The following is a 24,786-nucleotide window of genomic DNA, read 5'->3' as shown; positions in this document are numbered from 1 at the left end:
CGTTTTCGTAGATCTCGCTCGCTATTCAGTCTTATTAGCGCACTCTGGTGTTCCAGCGTGCGTCTCTCCCTCTCCTTCGGTTTTGTGCCCGGTTGTCTCGCAGCTCAAACGAGTCGCGAAGGGCTTGCAGGGTGGTGCGTCTTCGTTCTCTCTTCCTCGTCGTCAACGACCCTGTGGTTCGAATTTCCTTCATTGTTCGGACCGCGTTGTTTGCTGGTGAGCGTGTCGCCGTGTCCGACGAGTCTCTTAAGCCCTTGTGATATTGATTCCTTCTGCTTTTATCTTCGTTCCTTTCTTGGTGACCGTGAGATGAATGGTGAGAGATGTTTGATTTGAATTTGAATCCATTCTCGACCTGGGTTTTCTTTTCTTTTCTTTTTTTTTAAGCCATTTTTTCTGGGTTTGGAAGGTGGGTGGGGGATTTTGCGTTTTGGTGTGGGTTCTGAGAAGATGGCTGGTGCGGGAAGATGAAATTGCTTCGACTCTGTTTTGGGTTCATTTGATTTTGACTGCAGTTCAGTGAAGATGACTGGAGCTGGGAATTTTAAATTTGTTTCGACTTTTTTAGGCGTTCCTTGAATTAGAGCAACAGATATTCTTTTGAATGCTTCGAATTTCTTCTTTTAGTTTTGACCCGAATCGTTGCTTCGAGTTCCCGAGTGATCGAATTTGTCAATCTACACAACAGGCTGCCGAGCTTAGAGTCGGTCTTATGCTTTTCTCATAGCTTTTATGTTAGTCGCATCGCGAGTTGGTGGCAACCTCTAAGAGACATGCTAATATGCTGTTGTGGAGTTTAAGATGTGTTTGCCATGGCACGGATCGCGGCATTTGCTCGAAATGATTTCACTCTTCGATTTGCAGCTGTTTTGCTGCACTCTCAGGTGGAGCACATTTCGACTGTGAGAGACCTCAAAAGGAGAGCTGAAGATTATACCTTAGGCAATTATATCCTTTGCTTACCTAAGGTAAAAAAAAAAAAAACCGAAAACCCGGCCCGACCCGAACCGGCCCGACCCGGATTTTCGCTTTGGGTACTATGCGTTTTGGGCCGGGCCAGGTCAGAGAGAGCATGTGCCCCTTGTGATTTGGGTCGGGTCGGGTATCATAGAAACCCGACCCGACCCATTGACACCCCTAGCGCCAACGGTACACTGAGTTAAGAGCGAAACACGAATCGGTCTTCACGTGAACCGGTGGTTCCTTCCGGTTCGATTCCCGATTGAACCGGCTCCCGTTGCTCACCCGCCGCCTCCCGGAAAAGACAAAACTGCCCCCATTTGCAATTTCAATTTCCTGGGGTTACCCCTCCTGTATAATGTTAAACCGCGCACGAATGGGCTACTGGTCGGTCTATTTTGCTATCTTCCTCTGCTCCCTTTGCCCGGTCGCCTCGAGCTTCCAACATGGTAACCCTTCGTTTCCTCGTTCTCTTCCCGATCTTTGTCCTTTTCTCTCTTTCTTACTTGTCCACCGATCATCATAGAAGTTCCACTTCCATGTCGGCTTCCTACTTTTGCGGGTTCATGTGTAGGGTGAAGAGAAAGACGAGATATGTCCAAGTGTTATGTTCTTGAACTGTTTTGATCTCTCACCACCGATTCCAGTTCGAAGTTCTGGTATTCTCTTGATTTGAGCAGCGACCATGTACTTATTATGGGTGCCGAGCATCGAATTGACGACTGGATGCACACAACCTGCTTGATAGATTGCTCAAGACACGACTCATTAAGTTCTGTTGTATGAATATCTGACTTGAGTGCATGTAATGGGCGAGAACATGCGGCACAGAATCCTGTAGTTTTTTGTTTAAAGGAATACATGAACAGGAAAATTATTGACCCTGGTTTTGCAGTTTTTGAGGACTCCCGTATGCATAACATTGGGAGTATATTTGAAATTTGTGCGTGAATTTGAATTTCATGAGTAATTAATGGCCTAAAAATGGAAACAAAGGAATTAATGCCTCACTGCGGATGGTATTTAAAGCTTATGAAAAATTTACGAACGATTACGCGTGTCATTATTAATGCCAATGACTCTTTCGTGGACTTTCATTTCAGTGTTATCTCGTATACAGCATCCCTGTACATCTTTTCTTGTGTAGAATCCCTGTTTGCTTTTCTTTTTTTAAAATACAATGAAACTTATGCTCTTCCTAAGACGGCAACTGTTGTTTTGTTTTTGATAATTGTTTTGGTTGTTTCATCTTCCTTTGAGCAATCTGACCAGAAGTAGTTGAATCACTTGCTGCATTTGAATTATTCTTTTCCTTTTGTACGAGTTGATGAACCTCATAAGATGATAAAGCATGTCTTTGAGGAGCTTCGTTGATGTTTCATATCATCCTTTTATCGTGAGCTGGTGGATGAGAACAGCCAGAATTTTACATGTAATTCATTTGATGAATTGCCCGTGTTAGATTAAGGTTATTTCGAAATTCTTCATAATTCAGATACTCACTTTTCCTGCTGTTGAATTCCAGCCTTCAAGAAACTGTGTGTCTTTTCAAGTGAAGTCACTGGACTTCTGCTAAGGGTACTCCACCATACTGCACGTGCCTACATAATCTAAAAGGTGACCGAGAATAGAAGGGAGAGGGAGATTAGTTGAATGGACAAAATAGAGAAAATGTAACAGATTAATTTGGTGTTTTTGGTTGGGTTTGACTGAAAGAAAAAGGAAGGCAATTGGTCATGGACTGTCGGAACTTAATTTCTCACCAGTTCTACCATCCAGGTATAAGTCAGGTTAGCATCTTAGCACCTCAAATTTTATCTAATTGACTTGACTAGCTACTCATAGCGTATATATCTTTTTCTGATTCTTCCTTTGCATGATCCGCCAGATCAAGAATGCTGGAGTTGCATTATCATTGCGTTATGGATTTAGAAGTTCGAGAATCTCCTTAATTCGAAACCGTGATGCTTTTGCTGTCCAAGGAAAGGTGATGATAAAAATCAATTATATGTGTCTCAGGAAATTCATCCTCAACTAAATTTGTTTTTTTTTTCTTTTTGTTTATAATCTAGTGAGTAGATTTCTTGGGTGATATGTAGGACACCCGTCTTTCCCATGTCAAGGGAAACCTCAATAGAGATGGAGAGTCTTTATCAAAATCTCAAGCCACTGCCAAGTTGGTCGTTTCTCCAATTCGATTGCTTGATCTTCCTTATGTCTAACTAATTTTAAATGAGCCATACTGGATCTAGAAGTGAGAAAATTTCATTAAAAAGCATTCTTCCTTGTTTTGTTGCCATTTGATTTAGGTGTTGTGCTTTATTTTTCTTCGCAGGAAAGGCATAGCGTTAAATAAAAAGAAGGGAAAGAAGGAGCACCACTTTTGGCAGAGAAGGGATTCAGCTGGGTCTGGTCAAAAGGCTCTCAATCTTGTGAGAATTGTAAGAGCATAGTTTCCTTTTATTTAGACTTCCTTTTCTTACAAGAACTGTAAGAACTTTGGAGGACAAATTGTATAAATTTCACATCTGAAAAATAGCTCTATGGTTGTTATGCAAATTTAATTCTACTTGATTGGTAATATTACATATTCCCTTCTAATTGTAAAGCGTCTCTTTATTGGTTGGAACAGATTTCTGATCTTCCCCATGAGAAAGAGACTGTTTATAAAGCATTGGATAAATGGACGGCTTGGGAGGTGGAGTTTCCCTTGATTGCCGCAGCAAAGGCTTTGAGGATATTGAAAAGTAGAAGTCAATGGCTGCGTGTGATTCAGGTATAGCTATTCCAATTTATTGCGTCCTTTTCTTGATTACTAGTTTTTATTACTGTTTTTTTTTTTTTTTTGGTGTGAATGTAAGTATTATAAACCAGATGAAGTACAGCAGCTTAGGGGCATCCCCCAGCATTACAAAGTTTTTATTACTGTTAAGTGGTGGCATTCTGCGTGCCATTGAGGATAAGGATTGAAACTTAACTAATGACGATGTACATCTGAAATGCGATGGACTGAATAAGATTCATGGGCAGAGTTGCTATTATCATAATTTTGTGGTCCAACCAATGTATGAAGCACAATTACTTGGAGTCCATGATGCAAGACAAAGTATGTTTGAAACCAGATTGGTTCTAGGAACTTAATAAAAAGCCCAAACTAGTCTGTATTGATTCCACATGCACAAAGAAGCTGGCTTGCATAGCATCTACTATAATATTGATGATATATACAACTAGATGACGACAGAGCCTTAGGTTATGGATGTGTTCTTATTAGGACATGCAGGTTAATTTAACCTATCTGTGCATAAAGTCGTAGACCATGCTGGATTCTAGCAAAGATGCTATGAAAAGAGAACTTATTTAAGTTAGTGTCCAAGAAATATGCATCATATTGTCGAAAATCACTGTCTACCTTGTCCTCTAGGTGTTTGTATTGTGTCTATGTTCCTGATGAAGTGCAACTATTTTATAGTTTCTGTTGATAGGTGAATAGACATGAATTTATTGGTACAGTGCATGGACCAGTCTAAGCAATCCACCAAATTGCCAATAGAGATGAATCAAGAATGTTGGCATTGTTTTCCAATCATATGCTTTTTCTGTTTTGGTAATCCGAGGCTATTGGGGTTGTTCCAAAATTTGCTGGAGCTTCTTTTGTTATGAGCAATCTGTACGTACATTGCGACATTTCCACTTTTTTTCCTGGAGAAAAGTATTCACGTGCTTCAAACTAAACCAGTTATTTGATTTTCATTAATACTCAGGTTGCAAAGTGGATGCTGGGAAAAGGTCAAGGAGCAACAATGGCAACATATGATACCTTGCTGCTGGCATTTGATGTGGATGGGAGGGTTGACGAGGCTGAATCATTGTGGAACATGATCTTGCACACGCATACGCGCTCAATCTCAAAGCGGTTATTTTCTAGGATGATCTCTTTATACGATCACCATGACATGCAAGATAAAATAATAGAGGTGTGTACTGTTTCCTACTTGCAGAAATGGCTTTCATTGCTTAAGTCGCATGAAACAGCTTTTTGTGATTACAGTTCACAGGTTTTTAGATTCTGTACTTTCTTTCCTTCATTGAAAGATTTCATTAGCTCCATCCAAATTTGTGTCGATACTTTGATTTTTTTGGTGGAATGTTTAAGGTCTTTGCGGACATGGAAGAGTTGGGTGTGAAGCCAGATGAAGATACTGTCAGGAGAATAGCGTGCGCATTTGGGAGACTTGGTCAAGAAGAAAAGCGGAAGCTGTTCCTTAAAAGATACCAACGTAAGTGGAAGTACATCCATTTCAATGGGGAGCGAGTTAAAGTGAGTCGGCAACCTTTGGAGGAAGATGAATAAATCATTTCTAAAAGCAAGAAAGAGGATGGTAATAGCAAAACCATCTTCGTAAATATGTTCTGGCACATATACTGACGATATAACTGATCTGGTGGGAGCCCTTCATCTTTGCAAATTCGATTTTTTAGCCTCTTTTCTCAGATCCTGCTAATTCTTTTTCCCCATGAAGGTACATACAATTCAAAAAAAGTAGCCATTCCATGTTTAAAAATCGAAGATAGCCCAGTAATTGTGTTGGCTTATGTTGTATATAGTGGTGCTTGGAGTCACACCATCAGTGAGAGCGAATCACTCATTTTTTTCATCCTTCTTGTGGAGGTCGAAGCAGAAATTAAGACTGAACTGCAGAAGTAATTTGTGTTGATTATGTCAATTTCGAAGTGGATGTACTTTTGTCCAGGAACCTTATAAAGTTGGCTCTTGTCCCTGTAAATTCTCAGAGATTCTAGTTCATCACAGTATATTCAGTGCTCAGGTGGAAGTGACTACCTTGATTTCTTTCTATTTGACTAGCCAAAAATGCCAATGATAACGTGCGGGGAAGAAAGGTGGCGCTAAATCGACTCCAACTTTGGTTTCATACACATATGAAAGAGTTACAATAACAAAAATACTCACATTATGGATCGCAGTCCCACAGAGGCTGTGGTGTGGCCGTTCTCTCTCTTCCTCCCCATGCTCGGGGATGGAGGCCATCGCCGAGTACTCACATCAGTTTGAGCTCGATCCGGCTGACTACCTCAAACGGCCTTGATCCCAACGATCACAATGGTGCGACCTCAGAACCGGAAGCTGCGAGGGCAGAGATGGGAAAATAGCGCAAAAGGAACCATCTGCGAGTCGTGAGAAGTGGGATCAGTAGAGACAATCGTTCAAAAGTCCCAAACTTATTGTACGATGATCAATTTAGTTGTAAACTTTTCAAATTTGCTAATTTAGTCCTAAATTTTTTTACGATTTGCAAATGTAGGTTTTTGGCTAATTTTGATTGGAAATCGCTAATGTGGCGATTGTATAACGTAGGACAGTCGGCGTCCACGTCATTCATTTCTGGCCAATTTCATTGGCAAATCGTCAAAAGGTTTATGAGTAAATTGATAAAATTGAAAAGTTTAGAATTGAATTGATCACTATGCAATAGATTAAGGACTTTTCGGATAATTTTCCTGGGATCCGTGCGAGGAAAATGTTTAAAACAAACAAATGGGCCTGTGGGACCCATTGTTTGGACAAGTTTGTCTTCTTAGTTTTTAGAACGTGTTGTTGAAACTTAAACTTTGGCTCATTTGTTTGTCGTTCATCCGATAAGAAAATTAGAAATAAAACTCAACCTGGAAGTTACATAAGTTACATGTGGCATTATACGTTGCATCACATTGCATTGAGGTTTTTATAAGCATTTAGGACTAACAATTAGCATCAAGCATGATACAGGGAGCCAGAGGTGAGCCCGATAAGTGGCCCAGGATGAGGTAAGAGTATGAAATCAAGAGAGACGAGCTCATAATTCAACTTTCCAACAGAAATCTGATGAAATACCTGGGATTTCTTACCCGGAGGTTTGATATATCATCTGCTGAATACCCGACCTTTTTCAGGGCATCTCTTTTGTGATGATAAGGAGGGCTTCTCCAGCGCCCAAATTTTCGTGTTCTATCACTGGGGATTAGAACTCTGAGCTGCAAAAGCATGCTGTGTCAATTCCGCTTGGGGAACAGAAGAAATTTTTTGTGACATCTTTGGAGACACTCCAAAGGTATGCGCTTCGAACTTAATTTTCCCACTTTCTTGGAGCTCAATCCTGAGTCCGACAAATAAGGCGAGCTCAAAATCATGTTTCCAACATCTTAGGAGCTAGAAAATAGGTTGATGAGCTAGGAAACATGCATTCCAACATTGTGGGAATTTTGGGACGCGAGCTGACGATTTAATGACATTTCCAAAATTGTGGGAGTTTTGTCCAAGTTCCATTGAACAAGGTGGATAAGGTAGCATGATGAGGCGCCAGTTGGCACAATCTTGGCCAACGATCAACCATGCAAGTCCTTATGAATTCACTCCTTAATCTAATCCAATTAGGACTAATTCTCTCACTATAGATAGAGGGCATGGTCAGCCTTGTTGATAACCCAATCGCTCAAGAGCGCTCTCTCTCTCTTCTAACATAATCACCATTCACATATTAGTGGTTTAAGAAATAAAATTGGTGAAGATTGCATGCAAAGTGTATCCTAAAGAGAAAAGATACTGAAAGAGTATTAGATTAACCCATCGTAATCAAATCTCAATATTTAGAATCTCTAGTTCGGATGAATAAGCTGTACTCCACATTCTACTCAGGTTCTCAACTACCCCAAAATGATTTTAATTGCATAATTGAATTGAGAATTCAAGTTGTGATTGGTAAGGCTTGGGAGGATTTGTGTTAAGTGAAAGTGCCATCTCATAGGAGGAACCGTTTATGATCGCTTAATAATCTGTCAGTTTTCTCTCGGTGGTTCACCTCGGAAAGGTTGCGACATGTGTATGGAGCCAAAATAAGGGTGGATTTAGCGCAACCTAGGACAAAAAAGTGATAAATGTTTGTGCAGAAAGCAAATTTCCCAAGATTTACATTAATTTGGAAAATGACTTAAGTAGCTGCTAAATGAGGAAGCTTTAGAATGGAAGTTAGAATGCATGAAAGATTAGAGGATAACATGTTTGTTATGTCGACCTTGTTAAATTAAACTTTTTGTTGCTTGCAAAGTATACTGTTATCATTCTTTTTACCAGAAGTATACTGTCATGTATATTTGAGCTTCCAAAACTTTGTGGGTTCGCGTTGTGTATTACTAGCAAAAGATCATACATGTTTTGTGGGTTAAGAAATAATAATTATCTCAACTTCTTTTAACAAGTTGCATTGGTTCATGGGTTGGTATTTTTTGGTGGAAACCTTCTCTAGATGCATGGCAGAGGAATTATTCAAAAGGAAGAAGAATACCTATTGACGACGAGAACTGTGACAAGGTACAGGAAGAAGCCTGGTCAATCTCTCCCTCGTTTCGAATTCTCTTACGAAACACAATTTAAACTCCTTAAAAAAACTCAAAAGCAATCAAGAAGGAGAAAAGTCAAGGAAGGATCCAAACAATCCAACTTGATGAATCTCTCTTTGATCATCAACGCGAGATTAGTGGGGCCAAAACGAAAATCTATCCTAAAGATACTGCTATGGGACTATTGACATTGTGAACCCCATCAGTCCAGGTATACCATCCCAAGCCATACTCACCAGCTAGTTCGTTCTTCACATTACAATCTGCCGTAACCGTGATTGTGAAGCTTCGCTTCTGGCCGATACGATCAAAGGTCAGCTCCGCGGGTTCGATCGTGACGATAGCTCCCCTCAGCTTCTGCACGTTCGAGATGTAAACAGCCTTGTGGTTCGGCCCAGCATTCGTGACAGTTCTCTTCACGGTGATGGCGCCGGTAAGTCTCGAGATTTGAAGAGACAGATAGTTCAGATCGCTTGAGACAGTCTTTGTTCTCGGGCAAGTGTAGTTATTGATTGATATGCCGAGGCCACATAGATAGTTTTGGTAGTCCGAGAACGCCACGTCGTAGACAAGGCCCGGGTCCGCCGCTCTCTGCGGCACCAAATGCCCCGATCCATATGCGAAGGAGTTTGCTGAATTTCCGGTAACCTCCGTTATCGGCATGTTCATGGTGTTGACCTGAGTAGCTGCAATTTGAAACTCCAAACAGTTAGATTAAAGCTAATGATACATATGCCCTCCTAGTTGGTCTGTCCTCTGTTTTTCCTCTTGTTTACCTTTGCTATGCTAAACACCTCACTATGCCAATTAGTGACTTGAAAAGTTACACCTCGAGCTTATTAATCTTCTTTTGTTTCCCATTTAGAGGGTCGATCAGATTGGGATTTTAATTATAAACCTGTGGTCATTAGGGCAGATCTTATAGCAGCGCTGCTCCATTTGGGGTGAACAGCTTTGAGAAGAGCAGCTGCAGCAGCCACATGAGGGGCCGCCATAGAAGTTCCCAAGACCAGGTTGTACTCCACGGTTCGCGGGTCGATCTCCGACATCGACACTGAATCTCGCCTGCTCCACGCTGCCAGTATATTCAATCCTGGGGCCGTGATGTCAGGCTGAGAAAGGGGAGGGGAAGGCGGGGAAAAAAAGAGAAGGTGGTGGCAAAATCAAGAATTCAGCTATTCCGGTCCGTCAAGAAATTAGATTTCATCGAAACGAGTTGAGGCTTGAAAATCGTACCTTGAGAATATTAGGGTCGATGATGTTCGGACATCTGCTTGAGAACGAGGCCATAACCGGGGCCGGCGTCGTGTTGATCACTGTCTCCACAGGTGCTATCCTCGCCTCCAGATTCTTGGCATATTTGATGTAGTCGAGAATTGTGACGGCCATATGAAAAGTCACTTTTGTCGTCGGAAGTCAGTTGATGGGGTCCGGAAAGTCCGGCTCGATAAATACGGTGTCAATGATGACTAGACCGACGCCACCGGCTCTCCTCACTTCCAACCCTTTGTCAAATAATGTTCCATTGCCTCCTAAAGCGTACAACACTATCTTCCCTTATATTTTCTCAGGAGAAAGGGAATTAGGGAGGCAGACTTGAAACATGCAAGTAAAAAAATGAGGGATTCAGATATAAATTATACAGAGAAAGCCAAAATATTTGCAAGGGATATGAATAGTTACTCTCTAGAGTACTCGGGGACATTTGGGGCAATCACATCTGCAGCATAAGCTATGGATAGAACTTGTTCAAACTGTATGGAGTGAGTGATCGTCCCTGTAGAGATGGAATCGCAACAAAACAAATTGAGTCCCCATCAAACAACTGTTGGAAATTGATGGTATCCAGTGGATGTTGTGCATAACATCATCTCCATATTTATTTTTGCCTCTTACCTCCATCAACGTTCCATTTCCCAGCATTAGAGGCCCAACAAAAGCTCGGTCGAGGCTGCTGGCAGTGACTGTCATGACCCACGGAGCTGTGTTCAATAGAGTCGACCTGGTGGGGCCGGAGTTCGCCGCGGCGCACGCCGTCACCACGCTGCTTCTCGTTGCTTGGAGCATGCCGAGGGCAAGATAGTCCTTGGTGCAAGGGAGAGGCCTATTGTTGCCTAGGGAGATGCTCAGGACATCGTCCCCGTCGCCAATGGCATCATCTATAGCGGCTAATATGTCCTCCTCCAAGCAAGTGACATTCATTTGCTTGGTCATGCTGGGGACCGCCCAGCACACCTTGTACATGGCCAGGTGGGCGAGCGGCGCGCCGCCCGCAGTGGTGCCCCACGCAAGCCCGCCGAAGGCCGAGACGTCCGGAACCTTCTGGCCTCCAACCATGGAAGCCATGTGGGTCCCGTGCCCGTCCACGTCACGAGGCGACCGGTAATCTAAGGTGGTGTTGAGAGGCCCATAGGATTTCTCATAACCTTTGGGTAGAATCTAGCTCCAATAAGCTTTCTGCAACATGAGAGTTCATCGTAAGCTGTGACCTCGTGCGCCAATTGTTCTTTGGTTTTTGTCTCATGTACTTTTGGCACGGTAACATGTACACGAGACAACGGTTTTTGTAAGGCATAGGATGTATTTGTTTGACCGAAAGAATTTCGTGCGAATTAATTTTTTCGGATTTTTATGTGTTTAGTTAGCTAAAAATGTTTAGTTAACGGAAAATCATTTATAATCAATAAAAATCATTTTTATGTGTAGTTTTACCTTTATATCTGTCAGCTTGCGGTGGCGGATAGTGACTGTGGATGGAGGGTAAACGGGGTCCAGATTTAGGATACTGCTGAAAGTTGGTGATTTTTTTTTAAACAAAATAAATTCGGACCAAATTTGCGACTAGACCTAAAGTTCGTGCTTTTTTATGGAATTGGCCCTAAAATTTTTCCCGAATTAAACACAATTATAGTCTCATCCACTTTGCAATACTTTTATTACAAAATTTGGTTTCAAATTTAGGTATTTAGTCTGGTAAGTCGAATAAATTATTTTAAACAGAACTTTATCTTTTACACACAAATTGAATCCTTAAAATAGATGGCCACATGTCATTACCTACTTGAAAGAAAATTTTCAAAATTTCGCCTTAACCATATTTGAGATGATTACCTGTCGCAGTGGCATGTATCAAACTCCTGTCCGGTTTGACATACTCCTTTCCAAGATTTTGGGATGGCCCCCATGTCTCTCTCACTGAAACTCTTCGACTCTGGCCACACACCTAATGATAAGGGGAAGGAAAAATCACCAATTAACATTCATTTTGCATCTGATGCATCATTCAAATAGGAAAAAGTATTAGAATTGCTAATAAATTGGACTGCATTTTTAGGTACTTTCGAAAAATAACATATATTCTCTTTACAAGAAAACAAAGAAACTCGATGTTCCGTGATCGGTGAGATGAGTGGCACTTGATGCTTCGAGATCACCTCGAATTTATCTCTACGTTTCGAGACTTACCACTGTCCAAAAGGCCAACAGCCACTCCTCTTCCATATTCGGCTTTCTCCCATAGGCCTTGTCCCAATCTATCATGGTCCCAAAAGTTCCATGGTTGCCTCTCTTCTTCTAAGCCCACAAACTTCCATGACCTTGTAGTTTGCAAAGAATACTTTCCCGGCTCGCTTCCTATCACCGATACCACTCCTTCTATTTCTGTTCTACAAAAAATACCCCTCACATATAATTTCATATTGCTACGATTGACTCGATCAATCAAATTTATTAAATCAAAAATAGAATTTTGAGGAAGACCCTTTATTTTTTTCGAGTACTCGAAAACTTGGAGGCTTCATGTGGAGTGAGAACAGCTGCGAAGGCATTGATGCTGTTCTTATAACTGTAGAGAAGAGAAGATCTGGCCTCTTCAATTTCAACCTCTTTGACTGATGCTAGATGTGAGTGGTGGAAGTCCTCTATTTCGTGCTTTGCTTTGCTTCCATCGTGCTCTCCGAAATACACTATGTGTACCAAGCAACATCAATCATTCGAATACTCGAACTTATAAACAGTACTGTTGATGCTAATCTTCATGAGGAAGCGATGCGACTGAGTCTAGAACTTGAGATTTAGAACCTGGTGTTCCGCGCACGACGAGAGTAAGGGAAGGCAAATGAGAAGGAGGAACACATGGTTCATTGCGAGTTCCAATTGGCTGTTGAATCGAGGTGATTGTGCTCTGGATGATAGAAAAGAAAGACGTGATTTTATAACGAGGATAAGGGAGGAAAATCTGATATTCTTTCGATAAGTTCAACTCTGACTCAGGAAAAGGTCCTCTGACTCAGAAAAAGGTGGTTTTGAAGTTAGATTTTTCGTTAGATTACTTCTTGTAGATAGGATTTGTTGATTAATATCAACATCTTATCCCTGAAATATCAGAAAAATGATTGAAAAGAAATAAATGAGTAGTGGGTTTTGCATGCAATTTGAATTTGAAGATATAATGGAATGACCATTGTTTAGTATCGCCACCTACACTTCTTTGGTGAGAAAATTACCAAAGAAAAAATTCGTAAACTTATTGTATGAATGCCAATTTTGTCATAAACTTTTTAATTTGGTCAATTTAATCAAAAACTTTTTAATGATTTATCAATATAATTTTTCCGGCTAATTTTGGCTATCTATCACAAATATGAACACCAGTCGTCCTATGAAGTATGGGTAAAACTAAAGTTGATAATTTTTGTCATTGAATTTTTTTCTTTATCTTTGTTTATTTTTTTTTCTTATTTCTCTCCGTCAGTTCTTAGCCTTCGGGATGGCAGGTGACCTCCTCCGACCACAGGTGAGGACCGGGACGCCTTCATTAGCTCTCTCTTGGCCCATAATTTGGTGAGGGCATTCGGCCCCTCGCCTAGTGGCCGACGAGGGCGTTGCGGCCGTTGCCCAGAGCTAGCCGGCAAGGGCATCTCGGCCCTCGCTAGGTCATCATACGTTGTCGAGGCCATGGACCCACGGAGGGAAATAAGGAAAAAAAAAAGGAAAGAAAATAAAATAGACGAATTGGTACTTAACCTTTTCGCAGGGCTAAGTTTGTTATCAACCTACTATTCCACGAAGTGGTATTTAGCCCTACACTCTTCTAGTTTGAAGAGGAGATCACCAAGATACAATGCTTCAGATTCTGTCTTCCGCATGTGGAACTCGCCCATACTGAACTTTTCATACCCAGGGAAGAGTTCTTAGAGAAGAAAATAGACGACCCCTGACGATTCAAGCTTTGACCTGACCACTATCAATGCATTCCTTTAGTGCTTTCACTTAATGCTTAGGCTCAAGTTCGTTTGGCGGAAAATATTCTCCCGGAAAATATTTTCCGGTTTTCCGGGTTCGGGGAAAACGTTTTCCGTGGGAAAATATTTTCCTTCCCCCTCACAAAATAACCTAGTCTACGGAAAATACTAAAGCATTCCTTTAGTGCTTTCACTTAATGCTTAGTGTCTTGCGAAATTACAACAAGCCAATGGCATACATAATATTTGACAAAGGTGGACTTTCCAACTATCATCTTCAGATCCTCTGCCCTATGGAGGACTCGAGAATGAGATAGGGTCACCTTGTCCAAGACCCTTTTGACATTTGCAACTTCTAGGCGGTCTCCCGTGGATGGGCATGGTATAATGAACCGTCAAAATACACATTTTTTTTGTCTGTTTTACTCTAACTCTCAACTCACTCTTAGATTTTTGCCCCTGCCTTTTTGCAGAGCGTGGGAGTCGAAATCCACATCTAAAACTAAACGTCGACACCCTTAGCCCCCTTTAGAAGGTGGAGAATCGAACTCCCCATCTCCCTCTTTCCAAGTAGGAAGGGTAGACATTGGGGCAAACTCTAGTAGTTAAATACATTTATTTATGAGCTTGCAAAAATGGTCTAACAAACCCATGCTTCGGAGTATTTTATCAAGTATATTACGGTCTACTCTATCGTAAGCTTTTGACATTTTAACCTTAACTCCCTCCCCTTTCGTTTCTTTTGCATGGACTCTATGATTTCCTTTGCACTTATAGAATTCTCTTGTATACTTCTACCCAGAACAAACGCAAATTGCCGAGGACAAATAATACGACTGAGGAACCCGTTTAGTCTATTTGCTAGCAGTTTGGAAATGAGTTTATAGCTCACATCACATAGGCTAATGGAGCGAAATTAGTTTAAATATGTGTATGAGCTTTTGGGAGGAGAACTATGAAAGTATGATTGAGAAGGTCCCCACCTGTGCTAAAGAAGGGCAAAAGTACACTAGAAGTGCCATAACTAGTGTACGGCGATCACTTTGGTGCCATAACTTTTTTTCGGATCACTTTGGTGCCAAGTCGGAGGAAAATCGATCACTTTAGTGACTCCGGCCAAAAAGCTGACCTGGCATTTAAATTAAAAAAAAATAGTTTGACTTGTACACGGTGAAAATTACCTGGCTTTTTTTCGAATTTTTTATTTTCAAAAAAAAAGTTGCGGCGGCGGGGAAACCCTCGCCGCTGCGCCCCACCACCGCCGGGAAGGGCCGGCGGTGGTGGGGCGCATGGTCGGCGGGTCGCCGGCCCACGGCGGAGCCCGCGACCTCGCCGAGCCCGGGGAGGGCCGGATCCGGCGACCCTCGCCGAGCCCGGCGAGGCCGGATCCGGCGAGGCGAGACCTCGCCGTCGCACGGTCGCGACGGCGAGGTCGGCCTCGCCTTTGGGGCGAGCGAAACCTCGCCATCGCCTCGAGTCGCGACGGCGAGGTCTCGCCTCGCCGGACGAAGGCGAGGCCAAACCTCGCCGTCGCCTAGGTCGCGACGGCGGACTCGCCCGCGAGCGAGGCCGATCTCGCCGTCGCTGGGTCGCGACGGCGAGGTCGGCCTCGCCTTAGCCGGCTAGGCGAGGTCGGCCTCGCCTGTGGCTAGCAAGACCTCACGTCGCGACCGGGCGACGGCGAGGTTGGCTCGCCGACCGGCGAGGAGACCTCGCCGTCGCCCTCGCGCGCGAGTCTCACCTCGCCTTTGGGCAGGGCGGCCTCACCGTCGGGTCGCGACGCGAGGTCGGCCTCGCCTTCACTGCGGCGGACCTCGCCGTCACGGGTCGTGACGGCGAGGTCTCCCTAGCCGACGGGCGAGGTCTCGCCTCGCCCAAGGCGAGTCTCGCCTCGCCAGAGGCCGACCTCGCCGCCTTCGGGTCGCGAGGCCCGGGGCGAGGAGACCTCGCCGTCGCGGTCGCGACGGCGAGGTGGCCTCGCGAGCGAGCGAGACCTCGCCATCGCTGGGTCGCGACGGCGAGGTCTTGCATTGCCGGACGAGGCGAGGCAAACCTCGCTCGCGTCGCGACGGCGAGGTCCGCCTCGCCGAGCGGCCGACCTCGCCGTCGCTGGTCGGACGCTGGTCGGCCTCGCCACTGGTCTAGCGAGACCTCGCCGTCGCGACAGCGCGACGGCGAGACCTCGCCGCGACCCGGGCCGCGGCCTTGCCTTTTTGAGGAGGCGTGACCTCGCCGTCGCCGGGTCGCGACGGCGAGGTCGGCCTCTTCGCGGCGGCGAGACCTCGCGTCGCCGCCGACGCGAGCGAGACCTCCGACGAAGGCGAGGCCAAACCTTGCCATCGCTCGGGTCGCGACGGCGAGGTCTCGCTCGCCCGGCCGAGCCGACCTCGCGTCGCGGTCCGGCGGTCGCCCGCGCTAGGCGAGGTGAGACCTCGCCATCGCACGGGTCACGACGGCGAGGTCGGCCTCTTCTTCGCTAGGCGAGCGAGACCTCGCCATCGCCCGGGTCGCGACGACGAGGTCTCGCATTGCCGGGAAGGCGAGCCAAACCTCGTGCGTCGCGGCGAGGCCAAGTCTCGCTCGCCCGGGCGAGCCGACTGCCGTCCCGGGTCGCGACGGCTGAGGTCGCCCGCCTCGGGCTAGCGAGACTCGCCGTCGCGCCCAGACGGCGAGGCCGACCTCCCGGTGCGACCGTCGCCTTCTTGCGGGTGAGGCGTGACCTCGGCGTCGCGGGTCGGCGACGGGTCGGCCTCGCCGGGCTAGGCGAGACCTCGCCGTCGCTGGGTCGCGACGGCGAGGTCTCGCCTAGCGGAGGCGAGCAACCTCGCCGTCGCACGTGTCGCGACGGCGAGGTCTCGCCTCGCCAGGCGAGGCGACCTCGCCGTCGCCGCGAGCCGATCGCCTCGCCTTTGCCGGGCGAGGTGAGACCTCGCCGTCGCCTGGGTCGCGACGGCGAGGTCGGCCTCGCCTTCGCTAGGCGAGACGAGACCTCGCCATCGCCTGGGTCGCAACGGCGAGGTCTCGCATTGCCGGACGAAGGCGAGGCCAAACCTCGCCATCGCGGTCTCGCCTCGCCCGCGAGGCGGAGCCGACCTCGCCGTCGCCGGTCGCGACGGCTAGGTCGCCTCGCCTTCACGGGCTAGGAAACTCGCCGTCGCGACCGGCGACGGCGAGGTTTCCCTTCGCCGCCCACGAGACCTCACGCGACGGCGACGCGGTCCGCCTTGCCTTGCCAGGCGTGACTCGCCGTCGCCGGTCGCGACGGCGAGGTCTCGCCGCCGGATCCGCCTCGTTGGGCTTGGCGGTCGCCGGCCCGCCGCGGCGACCTCGCCGACCACTGCGCCCACCACCGCCGCCCTTCCCGGCGGTGGTGGGTCGCAGCGCGGCGGCGAGGCTCCTCGCCGGCTAGTTTTTTTTTTAATATAATTTAATTTTTTTTTAAAAAAGTACGCGTCAACGGGCTAAACGGCGTCGTTTTTGGTTTTTAATGCTGACTGGACCTCTCCGGCGAACCATGGACCTCTTCGGCGAGCCGTGTCAGTGCCACATCGGATTTTCGGCGAGTCACGTCAGCATTGGCACTAAAGTGATCGATTTTCAAAAAAGTTGGCACCAAAGTGATCCGAAAAAAAGTTATGGCACCAAAGTGATCACCGTACACAAGTTATGGCACTTCTAGTGCACTTTTGCCGCTAAAGAAGTGTTGAACAAAGTGGAGTACCGGGGCCTTCACCACTTCCCATCATTTGTATAGAAAGTAGTGTCGAATGCGTCTCAGCCTAGTAATTTAAGAGGGGCCATTGCTTTCAAGACACAATAGATTTCATCCACTACTAGAATCGCCAGTAGGTCAAGCTGTTCCTCTTTCGAAATATCCTTAGGGTAGAGTTCCGCCACGAGAGGATATGGATCAATGGATGGCCGTCCGGCGCCATGCCACGTAGGACGGCCGGCGCTAATAACAACATTTTTAAATAATTTTTTTGAATTTTTTTCCTTTTTCTTTTCTTTTTGTCGGCCACCAGTGAATGGCCACTAGTCACAGGCCATGGCCTCGCCTTGGCAAGGGGAAGCGCCAGCGAGGTCCCCCTCGCCCAAGCAAGACGCGATGAAGGGGGCCTCGCCCTCGCTCAGGCGCGGCCAGACAAGGCAACCCTCGCCAGCCATGGCCTGTGGCTAGTGGCAGGCCATTGGCAAAAAGAAAAGGGAAAGCAAAAAAATAAAAAAAATAAAAAAAATAAAAATTATTTACAAAAATTATAAAAAAAATGTCCATATCAGCGTTAGTCGTGCCAAGCCATGCCATATACGATGGTCAACTTCCGAATCAGCAATTTCCAGCCTAAATTGACCAGATGGACTGAATTGGTACCAATGTGAAAAGGTTTACGACAAAATTGGTCCAATTGAAAGTTTTAAGACTAAATTGGTACTAATACAATAAGTTTAAGACTTTTCTTGTTACTTTTCCCGCACATTAACCATGAGAATTGCTTCGCATTTGTGATCATTGTTGTTTACTTTGTGGATATATGTTGTGATGGTTTATCTCTCAATGTTAGAGATTTCTTTTGCTTGGATTGTTTTTCAAGATGTTGTCTCCGGGTTGCCATATACAATTTATATTTTAACAGTCTGTGAGTCACTTTACAAAATTCATGTTTTGTTCAAAATACTAAGCAATTAATGTTGTGAAAGAAAGAATTTTTTCTTAAATATAAGTGTAGACTAACATTAATCATAGTACCTTAGTTTACGCCCATTACAATTACGTGATCATGGTATATTGGGCTTTGCACATCTCGATTCGGAAATGATGTGATTGAACGCTTCTCTTAGAATACGATTTATAAAAAGGCTATAGTCTTCTCTCCACATCTTATTCGAAAATATTATGGCTTATCCACCAAGACCATCTTAAGGAGCAGAAGAATAATAAGAATCATATGGTTCCGTTCACGCGCGTGCGCGTATATATATATATATCGAGGTGATCGGAATGAATCATATTTATTTGCATTGAATTTTAAAAACCCATACCAAATCATGCCAAAAGGGACAAGGTAAGCCTTCTTTATTCATGGCAGATAATTTTTCTGAAACCACTCAAACTGTCTTATGCTTTCGTAATTTTTCTTATCTCTACATTTCTCAATTCTTCATTAAATAAAATAAGAGATCAATTGCAAGCATAAAACAAAATGTGGCCAATTTACTCTCCTTCTTTTTTTATAAGAAAGCTTATGCTAAAGATATTGCCATGGGACTATTCACGTTGTGAATCCCATCATTCCATCCATACAATCCAAAGGCATAGTCATCTCCAAGAATACTCTTCACCATGCTATCTCTCACTTTGACTGTAATGGTGAAGCTTCTCTTTTGGCCGATGCGATCGAAGACCAGCAAACTTGGCCGGATCGTCACCGAGAACCCCATCGGCGGTTTGACATGTGAGAAGTAACAACTGTTGTGTTTTCCCCCTACATTTGTGACGGTTCTCGTCACTGTGATAGTCCCATTGAGTCTACTGATTTGGAGAGATGGATAATTGAGATTGCTTGAGATGATCCGCTCGCTCGGGCACTGGAAGCTTGGGTCCTTGATACCGAGGTTGCATAGATATGCGGCATAGTCTGAATACGACGCATCGTAGACGAGGCCAGGGTCCGCCGCTCTTTGCGGCATCAAGTGGCCGGCTCCTGACGCGAAGGGAGTTGCAAGAGTGCCTGCTGCATCAGTTATCGGCTTGCCCGTGTTGTCCAATTGAGAAGCTGCAATTTGCGAGGCTTGAAAGAGTTAGGCAACACTAATTTTCCGTTGTGGGAAGCTCCGGTATAAGCGACGCTTGACATGATCGGCCACGAACAAGGCATGCGCAGTAAGAAATGCAGAAAGAGAACTTAAATGTGACACGGACACAATGCAACAACCTTAATCTGTATACGGTGTATTGGCATGAATTAACACATTTTCATTGATTGGTGAATGTTTTGATCGTCAACATTTGTAAACAACATAAAATTAGATTGCGACACGAATTGTCGGCCCTAATTGTATCTAAATAATATGATCTTGAGATAATTTTACCTGTAGTCATAAGGGCAGATCTTATAGCTGCACTGCTCCATTTTGGATGGATGGCTTTGAGGAGAGCGGCTGCAGCAGCCACATGAGGGCAGGCCATCGAAGTCCCCGATTCGAAGTTGTACTGCACGATTCGAGGATCGCTTTCCAACTTTGTCGGCGAATCTGCCTCGCTCCACGCCGCCAATATATTCACTCCCGGGGCCGTGATATCAGGCTGAGCAGGAGGAAAAAGAAAATAGTTATGCCATAAGTTTGTAATGTCATTGTGATTTTTCAATAGATTATTCGTCGTCGTGAAAGAGGAAAAACATTGCTGGGAAATTATACCTTGAGAATATTGGGGTCGATGACATTCGGACCTCGACTCGTGAATGCGGCCATGACAGGAGCGGGCTTAGCATACATGACCGTTCTTGCTGGTACTATTCTCGCCATCGGACTCTTGGTAGATCGGATGTAGTCATAGATCCGAGTGGCATCGTCATGAGTCACGGCAGTCGCCGGAAGAACGTGGGGGTCGCACGTCAGCTCCCCTCCGTTGGCCGGGCCATTACCCAGTACGAAGCCAGCACCACCAGCTCTCTTTACTTCCATGCCTTTGCCAACTCTCGTCCCGTTTCCTCTAATGCACAACACTATCTTCCCACTTACCTTCTTTGGATTAAGGGAATTTGGGAGGCATTGACTGCAAAGTATGCCCAAATAGCGCGATTAATTAGCAACTGATCCAAATTTTAGGTAAAAACAGTCAGAAGTTTTTCTAAAAATAAACAATTAATCACCCTGAGACGTCCTGGGATACATTTGAGGCTACTGCATCTCCAGCATAAATTAGTGGATACATCTTGTTGGAATTATATTGAGTGATTGTTTGTCCCTGTGCAAATGAGTTTTTGGCATATATTGAGCACCATATGGAAATATTATCAGTATATAGATTGGGAGATTGGATAATTTAATAATTGTGCTAGATATATAGAACTATCAAACATACGAAGAAGTGATTTAATTTTCACCTCAATCAATGTCCCGTTTCCGAGCTCCACGGGTGCGACAAAAGTTCGGTCAATGGTGCTGGCACCGACGGTGATGATCCATGGAGCCGGGTTCGATAGGGTCCCTGGAGCAGGCCCTTTGTTCCCGGCGGAGCACGCCACCACAATGTTGCTTTTGGCCGCGTGAAATGCCCCTAAGGCTATGCTGTCTTGGGCGTATGGCAAGGGCCGACTCGTGCCAATGGAGATGCTTATTACATCGACGCCGTCACCGATGGCATCGTCCATGGCAGCCAACATGTCCTCCTCGAAGCACGTGTTGCCTTCCACTTTAGATACGTTGGGGATCGCCCAACACGCTTTATAGATGGCCAGGTGGACGAGCGGCGCGCCGCCCAACGCAGTGCCGCGGGCGAAGCCGCCGAGGGCGGAGACGTTAGCCACCCTCTGGCCTCCGACGGTGGATGCCGTGTGAGTCCCGTGGCCATCCTTGTCGCGTGGTGATCGGTAGTCCAGTGTGGTGTTAAGAGGGCCGAAGTTGTTCTCATAGCCCTTGAGATAGTACCGAGCTCCGATAAGCTTCCTACAATTTCATTCCAATTTGACTGTTACTTTTGAGACATGGGTTGTATCTTTTCAAAATGAAAAAAATGCTATGCATTTCAATACGAGTCTATAAAATCGGTTTGCTACATGATGTGGTACACTGCAAGTCGTCACTCAATCAAGTGACCCCCATTCATCTCCTAGTAATAATCTGTGACACCATTTAGTAAACCGGTCTCAGTAAACTTAGTATTTCTCAATAAGAAGTATCCTGATGTATTGATGCAATCAACAACAACATAAACTCTCTCTCTGTCTCTTCATCACATAAGGTATATCCTGAAAAGACTTGGTCGTGATTATTATTTCACAATGCATGGGATTGGGAAGCCCGACAGACGAGGGAGGAAGGTCACAAGATGGCAATAGCAAAGGGCCAAAAAAACTTAATTTACTCGACTTTGTCACCTTGCTTCTTGCACGTTTTCCGACTTGACAAACTGAAGTCAAAGGCTATAACTTGTAGCCAACATTAAGTCCAAAGCACTATCCTCGCCAATCCGACGTAGAATTTTGCAAAACGACATGGCGTAGGGCATGGTGAACGCCTTGTACAGACACGGTTTCAGCTGGAACCCGTGGCGTTTTGGAAAAAGTCAAGAAATTGACAGTAGAATACAGCAAAAAAAAACAAATGGCCGAAAGAAATTATTAAAATTTGGGGCCTAGAAAATAGAAAGCCAAACGATAAAATCCGGGATTCCGGCACAAAGTTAAGTGTTCGTTTTTTGGGACTGTTCTGAAAATCCTCACATAATAGTTTTACAAGCAAAATTATGTTTTATGTTTTTCAAATCTTGAAAGCAAATCCTGGGATAGCTATAAATCTGCTAGTAATGATAAAGAATCTCACCTAACTTTCTCTAAATTGGGGTTAAATTTTTTAATCTTCTAGTCAACTATACTATACTTATCATTATAAATATCAATATCCCATGTACTATTTTAGGTTAATTAGGTATTATGGTACAGTTTGTCTTCATGTCCTATCTGTATCGCCATTCATTTTGGTACTTAGAATTTAAAAAGTCGATCAACTATCCAAATTAATGGTGATGGATGCAAGTTGTGTGAAAAAAACAAAACTTAAATAGTATGTGTGTCAACTTTTTAATCCTTTCCAAATCAACCCACAAGATAGACTGCCTTTACAACTTACCATGCTTGGACTCACTACTTCAAAATCTCATCCTAAGGGTAGTAAATTTGAAATTCAAACTCACAGGCCTACAAAATACATCAAATATCAAATACGTGCAATTTCGATGTTCAGGCAAGAGCGATATTGATAATGGCCAGCTAGGAAATGTATCGACACGAAAGGACACCTACAAAGTCACGAGCCGAAAGTTATGCATGGCGTGACTTGCTATACTATAATTGAGTACGAATCCAAACAACGTAGAAACTCCAATATAGAAAACAAGAACACTAGGCTCAGTACCTGTTGCAGTGGGACGAGTCAAACTCTTGTCCAGTTTGGCAGATTCCTCTCCATGATTTTGGAATGGGCCTCATTCCTTTATCGCTAAAGCTCATCGATTCTGGCCACACACCTGATGACCCCAAAAGGAGCAATAGAAACACCAATCAATCACCCTCCATATGCACGCAATCATGTCATCCATCAATGATGAGCACCCCAAGAAAGCACAATAAAACCCTAATAGAATCTCCCGCAAAACTACAAAGAAGATAAGAGCTGGAATCACATGAGAAACAGTAGAAAAGAGAATACAACACATCAAGATAGGTGACACAAAATAATATTTATATTTTGCTCATGTTTTGTAGATACTTACCACTATCCATAACCCCAACAATGATTCCCCTTCCATATTTGGCCTTCTCCAACAGGCCTCCTCTCATCTTTGTAGGGGTCCAAGGTCCTTTCCCTTCTTCCAAGCCCAAGAATTCCCATGACCTTGTGGTGTGCATAGAGTACTTCTTCGGATCGCTCCGGATAACCGATACCACTTCGTCGAGCTCTGCCCAACCACAAATTGTCACACGTAGGAAGTTTAATTTTGTCAAAGTGGTGAGCCCGACCAATCACTTTTACAACACTCAACGGGCGGAACGACTCAAACTTCGAGAGAGTAAGAGAGAGAAGAAAAAAACAAATCTCTGTAACTGAAGTACCCACCGGATAGCCTGGATGCCTCGTCAGGAGTAAGAACAGCGGCGTAGCCATTGAAGCTGTTCTTGTAGCTGTAAAGAAGAGAAGACCTTGCTTCTTCGACATCAATGGCTTTGATTGATGATAAGTGCGAGAGGTGGTGGTCTTCTATTTCATGCTTTGATTTGCCTCCATTGTGCTCTCCGAGATACACTATGTAAACCTGACACATGCAATACAATTTTGAGCAATAGAATCGGAAAAAAAAATCCAAATCTTGGCCAGGACACAAGTCAGACATACCTGGCGTTCTGAGCAGAAGGCGAGAATGGGGAGGTGAATAATGAACAAAAGAAATAAAAGATTGTGGTACATCTTTGTGTATTCACTTAATCTCTTTCCCTCCCAATAGATAACAATACGAGAAAGACGATGATTGGGTATTTATAACTATGGTAGTCGTCTACGACAGAATGGAAAGTGATTTCCCAAACGGCCGGCCGTAGTCCAGCAGAAGAAAGAGAGGCTAGTGGTCGTCTGCGACGCAGAGGTAATTGATTTCCAAAACTGCCGTTGTCCAGAAGAAAGCGATGATATGTCCAAGTTTTGTTTGGAGTCCTCGCAAAGGTAAAATTTCGGACTCACGGGGCCGAATTGTGTAAGCCCTTAAGATCGTCCGGGGAGGTAGACTAATTGAGGTGCATAAAAGCTGGCATGTACCACCTGACCCACTTTTATAAAAAGAAAAAAAGAAGAGGACAGAGGTCGGGTATGATTTGCTTGTTACACGAATTCCGCACGAGAGATTGGATAGCTTCAATGGAAGTGAATCACTTCATCTTTTGACAAGACCCGTACCACAATTTTAAGACTTGGGATTCTCCAAATTTAAGAGATAAATTTACCTCAACTAATTTGTTGACACACATTAGTGATTAACTGAAGAGTTCAACCACATCAAATATTTAATCTAATAGTATTGAGAATGCCCCAAACACTACCCGATCCCCAAAAGGGACAAAGATCCTCTATCCCGTTAGATGCCTCCACCCAAAAGGGACAAAGATCATCTATCCCGTTAGATGCCTCCATCAATATCTTAATAAATCTCAAACATTAAAATGGTAGTCCCAAATTTCACAATTACTCTTTTTAAAACGCATCAATAGTTTGGATGGACAAGGGACCAAATGGACACACTAATAGGGGTAGAGGATCTCATTCCCCCACATAAAAAATTTAACCTAACAATATTGAGAATGCCCCAAACACTACCCAATCCCCGAAAGGGACATAGATCCTCCATCACATTAGATGCCTCCACCCAAAAGGGACAAAGATCATCTATCCCCTTAGTCACAAATTTCACAATTACTCT

At 44.6% G+C, this 24,786-nt stretch overlaps 2 protein-coding genes and 1 pseudogene across 6 annotated transcripts; 1 reads left to right on the top strand and 2 right to left on the bottom strand.

The window, feature by feature from the left end:
- The first annotated feature begins 1,235 nt into the window (after positions 1-1,235).
- LOC115682036 (pentatricopeptide repeat-containing protein At4g18975, chloroplastic) lies at positions 1,236-5,818 on the top strand. 5 transcript variants are annotated; one of them, XM_056319822.1, is made up of 8 exons: positions 1,236-1,409; positions 2,486-2,739; positions 2,849-2,947; positions 3,060-3,140; positions 3,296-3,401; positions 3,593-3,736; positions 4,725-4,937; positions 5,117-5,818. In XM_056319822.1, the coding sequence occupies exons 3-8, from the start codon at positions 2,925-2,927 to the stop codon at positions 5,312-5,314; spliced, it is 765 nt and encodes a 254-aa protein (XP_056175797.1). In that variant the 5' UTR covers positions 1,236-1,409; positions 2,486-2,739; positions 2,849-2,924; the 3' UTR covers positions 5,315-5,818. The 5 variants fall into 5 exon arrangements, with proteins under 5 accessions (XP_056175797.1, XP_056175796.1, XP_030462026.1 ...); XM_056319821.1 differs by having other exon boundaries at positions 1,237-1,409; positions 2,486-2,750; XM_030606166.2 differs by having other exon boundaries at positions 1,238-1,409; positions 2,486-2,750; positions 3,060-3,136.
- A 2,509-nt stretch (positions 5,819-8,327) lies between these two features.
- Positions 8,328-12,324, bottom strand: LOC115682084 (subtilisin-like protease SBT5.6; annotated as a pseudogene).
- A 6,457-nt stretch (positions 12,325-18,781) lies between these two features.
- LOC115667509 (subtilisin-like protease SBT5.6) lies at positions 18,782-24,099 on the bottom strand. Its single transcript, XM_056319817.1, has 9 exons — positions 23,712-24,099; positions 23,436-23,631; positions 23,092-23,277; positions 22,734-22,845; positions 20,705-21,266; positions 20,471-20,565; positions 20,016-20,373; positions 19,689-19,902; positions 18,782-19,372 (listed from the first exon to the last, which is right to left on the bottom strand). The coding sequence occupies exons 1-9, from the start codon at positions 23,781-23,783 to the stop codon at positions 18,840-18,842; spliced, it is 2,328 nt and encodes a 775-aa protein (XP_056175792.1). The 5' UTR covers positions 23,784-24,099; the 3' UTR covers positions 18,782-18,839.
- Positions 24,100-24,786: the final 687 nt, after the last annotated feature.

Source organism: Syzygium oleosum, unplaced genomic scaffold, assembly GCF_021117445.2.
Source record: "Syzygium oleosum isolate NSW1041296 unplaced genomic scaffold, Sole_v2.1 Sole_v2.18, whole genome shotgun sequence".
Taxonomy (NCBI): Eukaryota; Viridiplantae; Streptophyta; class Magnoliopsida; order Myrtales; family Myrtaceae; genus Syzygium; species Syzygium oleosum.
This window is presented reverse-complemented; position numbering and strand designations above follow the sequence as displayed.